This window comes from Gekko japonicus, unplaced genomic scaffold, assembly GCF_001447785.1.
Source record: "Gekko japonicus isolate JY-2015 unplaced genomic scaffold, Gekko_japonicus_V1.1 scaffold446, whole genome shotgun sequence".
NCBI classification, from domain to species: domain Eukaryota; kingdom Metazoa; phylum Chordata; class Lepidosauria; order Squamata; family Gekkonidae; genus Gekko; species Gekko japonicus.
The window spans coordinates 994,758-1,005,243 of NW_015168058.1; the positions used below are offsets into that span (position 1 = coordinate 994,758).

The 10,486-nt window shown below is 42.6% G+C and overlaps 1 protein-coding gene across 1 annotated transcript in view; it reads left to right on the forward strand.

The window, feature by feature from the left end:
• STK11IP (serine/threonine kinase 11 interacting protein) overlaps positions 1–10,486 on the forward strand; it is a 64,441-nt gene that overhangs the window by 38,647 nt on the left and 15,308 nt on the right. Inside the window, exon 18 of the mRNA XM_015414518.1 lies at positions 8,033–8,470. Coding sequence (XP_015270004.1) covers positions 8,033–8,470 — 438 coding nt within the window. The remainder of the gene's footprint in view (positions 1–8,032; positions 8,471–10,486) is intronic.

Genomic DNA, 10,486 nt, shown 5'->3' on the forward strand with positions numbered 1-10,486 from the left:
GTCTTCCTTAGCCACAGCCTTTTCTGAAACTGCAGGGTATTTGGAACCTTTAAGTACCAGGTTAATTGAATGTTCCAGTTACCTTTTCTTGCAGGGGTGCATTATAGATGTATTTGCATGGGGTTTTTTGGGTGCTGAATATAAAGGAGACAGCCTGTCCTGGAGGGGTTTGCACTCCCCTGAAGGAACACAGGTGCTGCTGGATCCTGGCCTACAGTTGGAGGCTGTGTGGCACATAGTGCCTTTATCAGCTTTGGCTGACATGCCAGCTACGGCCATTACAAGGAAAACATGATCTGGTTGCCGTGATCTGTGCTCTGATTACATTCAGGTTAGACTGCTGTAATGTGCTTTACATGGAGCTGCCTTTGAAAACATTCTGGAAACTTCAGTTCATCCAAAATGCAGCAGCCCCAGGCTATTGTCATAAGAGATCATACATGGATCATATCACTCCAGTGCTTGAAATATCTGCATTGGCGGCTGATTCATTTTTGGGCAAAACTCAAAGTGCTGGTTTTTACCTTTAAAGCCCTAAATGGCTTGGGGCCAGGGTACCTGAAGGGCCACTGCCTCCATTATTGTCCAGTTTGTCAGTTAAGATGTCCTGCTCTCTGTGCGCCCACCTTCAGAGTCGAGGTGTGTTTGTGTGGTCTCTTCTGACTTACGTAGGCCCTGTGAATTATTGACCTCCAAAACACCCTGTCTTGCTCATGTCTTGCAAACTAAGGACCATGGCTTCTTTTATTGAGTCAATCCGTTTGTTTGTTTGTTTATTGGGATTTTTCCCCCGCCCTCCCCGCAAAGCGAGCTCAGGGGCCGTTTCATGTTGGTCTTCCTCTTTCCTTGCTGCCTTCCACTTTTCCTAGCGTTATTGTCTTTCTCAGGGACTCTGGTCTTCTCATGATGTGACCAAAGTATGACAGCCTCAGTTGAGTCATTCTAGCTTCTAGGGAGAGTTCAGGCTTGATTTGATCTAGAACCCACTTGTCTGTCTTTCTTTGGTGGTCCACAGTATCAGTAAAACTCCCCTCCAGCACCCCATTTCAAATGAATCCGCTTTCTTCCTGCCTTCTACACAGTCCAACCAATCCAATCAGATTACCTTTATTAGCATGTAACACTCGCAAACTCATATACAACAATAACAACAACGACCTAAAATAATACTACAAAAAACAGATATAAAAGGAATTGCCATATAAATATGCCAGCGATAGAAAACAGATCAATTAAATAAAGGGCGAATAGAAGTAGCACCAGAAAGAAATTTTGCAGCAGTTTCTGTTATCTCACAATTTGAATTATCAAGAAGAGTAAGGATCTTTAAACCATCAGAATACTCTTCTAATTGAGTCAAAATAGGGTTTAAGGATTCCAGACGTAGCGCATAATCGGAGGGGCACTGCAACAGTACATGGGAGGTCGTTTCGATATGGTCGTTTGTGCGTGGGCAACATCTATCACAGAAGGGCACACCCTGAAAGCGGCCAGATAATAAGGCCGAAGGAGGTACATTGAATCTGGTTCTTATCTCATTTAAGACAGCAGAAAGGAGCCATCTAAATAAGTAGTTAGTATAAGGAATAAAAGTTGGCACAAAAAGTAGAAAAGTTAAAGGAGTTGATAAAAGCAATATTAAAAAAAAAACCCTTGAGTAAAAGCTACGCAGTCCAACTTTCACACCCATACATAGTAATAGGGAAACCATTACTGGTGACTAATAACACATCCTTTACACTTAAGAATCTGCCCTTCCCAGTCTTAACGTCCTTCTGACTTCTTGGTTGCAGTCTCCCTTTTGGTTGATGATAGAGCCAAGGAATAGAAAATCTTTAACAATTTCGATTTCCTCATCTTCAACCTTAAACTTGTGTAATTCCCCTGTAGTCATTATTTTTGTCTTCCTGGTGTTCCACTGTAATCTTGCCTTAGCACTTTCTGCTTTAACCTTGCATCAGTAGTAATTTCAATTCTTCCTTATTTTCCGCAATTAATGTGGTGTCATCTGCATATCTCAAATTGTTAATCTTCCTTCCACCTATTTTCATTCCACCTTCATCTAAATCTAATCTATTTTTCTTTATGATACGTTCTGCATAAAGGTTGATACATCCTTGTGGGACACCTTTTGCAATTGAAAACCATTCTGTTTCTTCACCTTCTGTCCTAACAGTAGCCTCTTGTCCAGAGTGCAAGCTGCACATCAAAATAGATGTTGTGGCACACCCATTTCTTTTAAAACCAACCATAATTTTTCATTATTCATACAGTCAAAAGCTTTGTTGTAATCCATGAATCACAGGAAAACATGAAATTCTTATTTTTAGTGCCGCTCCCTTTTTCTGAATCCAATTTGAACATCTGGCATTCCTCATTCCATCTATGGTAGCGTTTGTACAATTTTGTCACTTTAGTCATGTGAGAAATTAATGCGATGGTCTGATAGTTGTTGCAGTCTTAGAGGTCTCCTTTTTTTTGCAGTTGGAATATAAATTGGCCATTTCCAGTCTGTGGACATTTATTTTGCTTTCCATATTTGTTGGCATATTCTTAGTAAGATTTTGATGGACTCCATTTCTGTGGCTTGGAATAGCTCAATATCCTGTCTACTGCTAGTGATTTCTTTCTCCCAGTTGCTCTGAATGCAGCTTTCACTTCGCTTTCTAAAACTGGATTCTACTTCAAAGGATTATTTGTGAAGGGTCCTTTAATCTCTTCTGTATAGTTCTTCAACAGGAGGAGGAGGAGGAGAAGGAGGAGATTGGATTTATACCCCGCCCTTCACTTGGAGTCTCAGAGCGGCTTACAAACTCCTTTCCCTTCCCCTCCCCACAACAGACACCCTGGGAGGTGGGTGGGGCTGAGAGAGCTCTGACGGAAACTGCTCTTTTTCAAGGACAGCTGTGCCAGAGCTTGTGACTGACCCAAGGTCACATCAGCAGGTGCAAGTGGAGGAGTGGGGAATCAAACCCGGTTCTCCCAGTTTAGAGTCCACGCACTTAACCACTACACCATACTGGCATGGGCTTTTTCAGCAGTGGCACCTTGCTTGTGAAATGTCCTTCTCCTTGAGACTTGTCTGGCTGCCTGCGTTGCTTTCTTTTAGGTGCCAGGCCAAAATGCTTCTGTTCACCCAGGCTTTTACTTAAGGGGTTGATTTTTAAAAAACACTATTTTAGACTAGACATTGCTACTATAAGAGTTCTGTGACCTGTTTTTTTATTTTGTTTTTTATGCTGGGCTGTCTCCCCCCCCCCCCCAATGCTGGATGTTAATATATTGTAAATGTATGTTTTGTTTTGTTAAGGCACCTTGGGCAGGTTCGTGGAGAGACAGTGTAAACATTTTCTAAATATTAGTGCTAAAAATGCATTAGATAATTTAAAATCCATTAAGTAGCACACAAAACATTTAGTTAAACAGCATAGAGAACTGATATATATGGCTTCCTCCTTACCCTAGAAGGAGATTGCCGAGCTCTAGGGCCACCTCCAGTGAATGCCTTGCTTCTTGTGTTAGCTATTGTAGCCTTCCTGTAGGATGGAAGTTGAATCCTCATTAATGACAGTAGGGTGGGGGAATGTTTATATGAGAAGAGGTATTGCTATTGCCTGAGACAATCAGGCCCAGGCCATGTAGCTTTTTAACGGTTGAAACCAAAAACTTGAATTGGGCCCAGAAGCAAACTAGTACCCAGTGTAGAGTCCTCAGAACAGGCTTAATGTGAGTATGCTCGTCTCAGTAAATCAGACTGGCTCTTTCTCCCCTTTTGCTCAAGCTTTTGCCCTCCATTATTTGGATTTTGAATTAATTATAGTAAATACAGATCTTCCACCTGCTTCCAATTTTAATAGTATCAGCAGGATGGCTCGACCCCTCCAAATTCTTAACCTCTCTTCAAAAAATATCCAGCCTCTCACTTTATTTTACTGGGACATCTGAATGCTCGAATTGAGAACTTAACTCAGTCCACGATCAGGCAATTGGGCTTCGCTGATACGGAAGAATCATTTCCCCCAGTTTTACTTCATCTGTGAAGTTTGAAAGACCCTTTGACTAATAAAGCAAGGATCTGCATTGCTCGAATTTTTCATTTTTCATTGCATGACTATTTTTAACTGGTATCTCCTCATTTCCTGCTTCAAATGAATTTACATATATCTCCTCAAGTGGTTGTGGTGTCATAGATTATTGCCTTTGTTCTTCTTTAATTTTCCCATCAATCCAAAATTTTTATATTGGTGTCAGAACTGAAAGTGACCACCTTCCTCTTACAATCTCTTTAGAATGCAAAAATAACTTTAATTTCAATGACATCACCATCCCACAAGACGACTTAGTGTATATTTGGAAGAGAATAAAATGGTCCCCTCCATTGAGAATTTAACCTCCTTATTAGAGCTTGAAACTACTGTCAGCATAAAGCGTACCTTATCGATGACAAACTCTTTGGCAGATGCTCTGGATACCTGTGGTCAATTAATTGACCTGATAGGTTCTTCAGCCAAACCACCTCTTCTAACAGCACCCAAGCCCCTATCTTGGTTCAATGCAGAATGCTATGTAGTTAAAAGGCAGGTTCGATCCGCACATAAAGAATTTCACATTTCGAACAACTATGATAAATTAAAGAACTACCATGATCAAAATAACTTCTATCATGATCTCATTCTTAATAAACAGAAGCTGTCCTATGATAGGAAATGGTTTGAACTACTCCAGGCATTTAAATCCAACAACCATATATCCTTTTGGCAAGTTGTATCTTCCTATGTGAACAATAGCGTAGCTCCCTCCTATCCTAATATCCCCCCTCAAACTTGGATTGATTTTTACAGCACAGTTTTTGATGCTCCTGATAAGATCTTATTTGATACTGATAATACTGTTCCAGAAGACACCCCCAACTGGCCTCCGGTAACGGTGGATGAAGTGATTGAGTTGATTTCAGAACTGAAACCAGGTAAGGCCCCAGACCTCAACAGGATCCCAGCAGAAGTTCTTTACAAACACCCTCGCTGGTGGTCCTTACCCCTAGCCAATCTATTCACTTTAATCAATCTGGAAGGATTTCCCAGTCATGGCTGAATTCTATAATTATCCCTATTTTTAAAAAAGGAAATCCTAATTGCCCAGAAGGTTATAGGCTAATCAGTCTTTTATCCATAATAGGCAAGATATATGCCAAATTTCTAGAAAGGCAGCTAAAAACATGGATATATTCTGAGCAGATAATCAGTCCTGTACAGATTGGTTTCTCGAAAGGTAATTCCACCGTAGACCACTGCTTCCTTTTAACTTTCCTGGCTGACAAATATATGAAATCGGGTACTAAAAAACTATACGCAGCCCTCATAGATCTAAAAGGCACATTTGATTCAGTTTCCAGAGAATTACTTTGGAGAAAGCTTGAAACTTTGAATATTGATCTTCGATTATTATTCTTAATTAGAAAGCTCTATTCATCCACAGTCTGTCAAGTTAAATATTCGGATTCTGGCCATCTAACTGCTAAAATACCAACTTTAAAGGGAGTAAAACAAGGCTGCTCTTATCTTTAATTTATTTTTGAATGATCTCCCGTTAAGGCTGGAACACGTCAATGGCCATCCTCCTAAATTGAGGCCTCAGAAGATCCCCCTTTTGCTCTATGCAGATGACACTACAATCCTTTCTTGCATTAAGGTCGGACTTCTTAGATACTTGCATGCTTTTCACAAATACTGTGCCGATAATTCTTTGGTCATTAATTACTCTAAATCTAAAATTCTAGTCTTCTCTAAATGTTGGAAGCCTATGAAGTGGACAGTAGGGAAAACTGAAATCAACCAGGTTAAAAACTTCAAATATCTGGGGATCACTTTTCAATATAATCTTAAATGCTCAGCCCATAGATCCTGTAAGTGATCCATTCGTTACACATCTTAAAAAATTCTTTCACTCCAGATGGAATCAATATCTATCAGGTGCCATAAAGATGTTTGAAACTAAAATCCTCCCTCAATTATTATATGGCATTCCTATTTGGATAACAGGTTTCCATAACAATCTTGAAAGAATACAAGCCTGTCTTTTTCGCCAACTCCTAGGTGTTTCTAATTGTGTTCCTTATTCCTCTTTTTGCTTAGAACTTGGCCAACATTTCATAGAAACTAAATGCGGGCTATTAACCTTTAAATACTGGCTGATAATACACTTCAGATCACCACAAAATTCCTTAATTTCACATTTCAAAAACAACGTTTATAGTGTAAACTGGTTGGCGTATATTGAGAAGAAAATCAGTCAAATTGGCTTTTCCTTAGAATATTTCTATTCACTGGATGAAATCTCTATTTTCCTGATTATCAAACGGAGGCTGACCTTGAACTTCAGATGTTATGTCCTGTACAGTTTCACATATTCTCTCAGGCTCAGTTGAATCTCCCAATTCAGTATGGCCAGAAGGCCCCATTATTTTCACAACTTAGTCCAGCCCTCACATCGTAGAGCCTTCACATTAGCCCATCTAAATGTTTTCCCCTCAAATGTACTCTCAGGTCGGTTCAATAAAATTCCTCCACACAATTAAAAACCACACACATATAATAGTATACTTAATAACAGCAGCAAGAATCTTAATTGCAAAGCGTTGGAAGTCAAAAACTATACCATCTGTAAGAGAACTTAAGTACAAAATACAGGAAATAGCAGAAATGGACAAATTGAGTATAGAACTTCAAAATAAGCCAGAGGGAATTTTTTGGGATAGATGGGGAATAATTTATAACTGGCTAAAGATGGAAAAGATATAAAAGATTTGAGTATTGGCTAGTAAAAGATCATTGATGATAAATGAAATAGATAAATTTTATATCAAGAAATGTATAAGTATAGATGGACATGTTTATATGTTTATGGAAATGGAAAATGGAAAAATAAAATATATATATATAAAAAAAATTCCTCCACATGAAAGGTTATGTTCATGTCCTTTAAAATCTGTGGACAATACATCATTATTTTTGGCTGTCAATTTTACTCAGCCTTACACAAAGAATTGTTGTCATCAACCAACGGCTTGAAATTAAGTCAGAAGAGTTTTCGGCTAAACATTAGGAAGAACTTCCTGACAGAGCGGTCCATGATTAATAAGTCCCAATTTTTTTCAAACCACAGGTCAACTGATGGTACTGCTTTGATTGCCACTTTGGGGTTAGGAAGGAATCCTAGAGGTTTTTTGTCACCGTCTGGGCGTGGAACAATGCTCACTATGGGTGCAGAGGGGGAGGTATTTGTGAATTTCCTGCCTTGTGCAGGGGGTGGGACTAGATGACCCTGGAGGTCCCTTCCAACTCTATGATCCGATGAGACTGAGCTGGACTGGGGTGTCCAGGTCAGAGTGTAGAGTACATTAGCGTAATCTAATCTGACAGTCACTAAGTATGGATGACTGGTCAGTCCTCAGTTTTCCAGTAGAGGCTATAGCTGGTGTATTGCTGAAGCTGATGGAAGCATTCCAAGCCACAGCCCCTAACTGAGATGTCAGCAACAGTGTAAGAATACCCCAGATCGACAACCAACCCAAGACTGACCTCATCTGCATCAAGCATTTTCCTTACTGGTCTACTGAGTCCCCCACTTTTTCCAGCCATTCTTATACGAGGGCCGATTCCAGATTAAATCATCATCATCGTCCTTCAGTCCATCCATAATCACCCGCATGCTGACGACACAAAGCCCCATGTACCATTAGTCACTGTCTCAATGGTTTGCTTGCTTGGCTTCCCTTTTCTTTTTTTGGATGCTTGAATGCTGAATTTCTACTAGTAAAGGTTTCATAAGACACTTTGAGTGTTATCTGTTCATGAGGATGCTTGAGACCAGAGCACGCCTATGAGCATGAAGATTCTCCTCAGGAAGAAGGATCACCGACTCATGGGGCTTGAGCATTCTATTAAACCGCAGGTCTTGCCAGGACATCTGGTGCTTGAGTTCCTTTGGGCGCTTGTGGTTGTGATGATCTGTTTTTTGTTTTTCCCCCTTTCAGCTGCTGCTGCTTTCGCTGAACCCATGATCTGCCCCAGCTGCTTCAGTGATCATGTGGTCATCCTACCCTGTGAGAGGCGCCCCAGCACGCCACTGCCCCCTCAGGAATGTCTTGATGAAAGCCAGCAGGAAGGGGCATCAGGGAAGTTTTACATTGGAGAAGAGAACTCTGAAACTGGAACCAGCTCCAGCACTCGGACTCAAGAGCTGAGCGGCGACCATAGCAGTGCCATGCATTCCAGTTCCCGCAGCTCTGAAGGGGGGGGCAGTGGGAGCAGAAGGGATCTGGGTTCCCGGTACCGCTGCTCTTCCCTCAGCCACATGGACACCAACGCTGGAAGCTTGATGGGGAGCTACGGCTACAGCGCTTCCCGGGGGACCACCCCTTCTCAGCTCTCCCTGAGCTCAGAGTATGACGAGCACTGGAACCTCAGCCCCCGTGAGTAGTTTTTGGCAACGGCAGCGGGAGTGGTCTGTGCAGCAGTGGGGGGGAGAGCTAAAAGTGGATTATTTCACAACACAGTGGGAAAACATTGAAGAAATAGCGTTCTCCACCCAGGGCCACAGAGCATACCTGTGTATTCCTGCTAAGACTGCTATTCCTGTAGCGAGAACATTGTCAGAGTTGTAAAGCAAGACCACCAGCAGCTGGTGGTTAAGGGCAGTGTATGATTATTGCCAGGGCTTTTTTTGTAGAAATAGCCCAGCAGGAACTCATTAGCATAACAGGCCACACCCAACAGCAGAAACTCATTATCATATTAGGCCACACCCTGACAGTGCAGCTCATTAGCATATTAGGCCACATCCCATGCCTTCCCTTGGAAGGATCTGTCCTGCGGGGAGCCTGGACAAGCCAGCCCTTGTACAGATCCTCCCAGGGCCCCCCCCTGGCCCGCCCGCCTCGGAGTCACCGGGGGGGGGGTCGCTCTCCAGGCCTTCCCTCTGTAGCCAGGCACGCAGAGGTTTTGGCTGTAGTGGGTGTGATCAAATCTGAAGCCAGACGGAACTCTGTTCCTGTGCGTTCCTGCCCAAAAATAGCCCTGATTATTGCTTTTAACAACTTTTTTTTAGTGGCTTCCAACTGCCATTTTGAAAGATGTCAAGGGACTTTCCTGGTGATGTGTAGAAGTCTGCTAAAGGAGTAGAAGTCTAAAGGAGTTAATGTGGCCGCTGCATGTTTCAAAGGGAGGTAACAGCAGCCAAAAGAGTATTGCTTTAACCCTGGCCTGTGTAACAAGACCTGCAGGCTTTAACTCTGGCCTGTGTAACAACTCCATACCTGATTATTTGCATCCCCTTGGAAGAATTCTACATCTGTTTGTGGTACATTTCACACATTCCTTCTGTGGCCTTCAAAGGGCCATCAATAATGGCCACGACAAAGCCTGCGTTATGTTCGGTGTCCATCTTCTGCTTGCTTCTAGGTTGGGAAAACTAGCGGTATTTCACATCCCACCTCTCCTCCAATGAACTAAGATTGGCATTCATGGTTCTCCTGTCCTCCATTGACCAGCCCGAACTCAAGCCGTAAACTTGAAGTGGGGATATGTTGAATCCTGGGTCTTCCCGGTCTTGCCCTGCATCTCAGAGCATTGCACCACTGCGGCCTAGATGCTGCTGTGCCAACATCCCTCAGATAACCACCTACCCCCGTTGCCTACCAGCCTATTTCAGACTCCCTCAGGACCAGCTCATAAATTACACTTTTCTCTGCACACCTAAAAATGTAATGGAACAGATAACATATGTCATACAGACACCCAGGGCCAGGATTGGCTACTCTTCCCTATTGATCACTGTTGGGAACTGAGTTTGCTGCCAATATTTATTTGGAATACTGTGTGCAGTTCTGGTCACCACACCTGAAAAAGGATATTATAGCTTTGGGAAAAGTGCAGAACAGGGTAACTCGAATGATAAAAGGGTTGGAACACTTTCCCTATGAGGAAAGGTTAAAGCGCTTAGGGCTCTTTAGCTTGGAGAAACGACGACTGAGGGGAGACATGATTGAGGTTTATAAGAACATAAGAGACGCCAATGTTGGATCAGGCCAAAGGCCCATCCAGTCCAACACTCTGTGTCACACAGTGGCCAGAAATACCAGTGCCATCAGGAGGTCCAGCAGTGGGGCCAGGACATTAGAAGCCCTCCCCCTGTTGACCCCCCCCCCAAGCACCAAGACAGAGCATCACTTGCCTCAGAGCCCCTAGCTATACCTTGTGGCTAATAGCCACTGATGGACCTCTGCTCCATATGCTTATCTAATTCCCTTTTGAAGCCGTCCATGCTTGTAGCACCCACCACTTCCTGTGGCAGTGAATTCCATGTGTTAATCACTCTTTGGGTGAAGAAGTACTTCCTTTTATCCGTTCTAACCCGACCGCTCTGCAGTTTCATGGAGTGCCCTCGAGTTCTTGTATTGTGAGAAAGGGAGAAAAGTACCTCTTTCTTT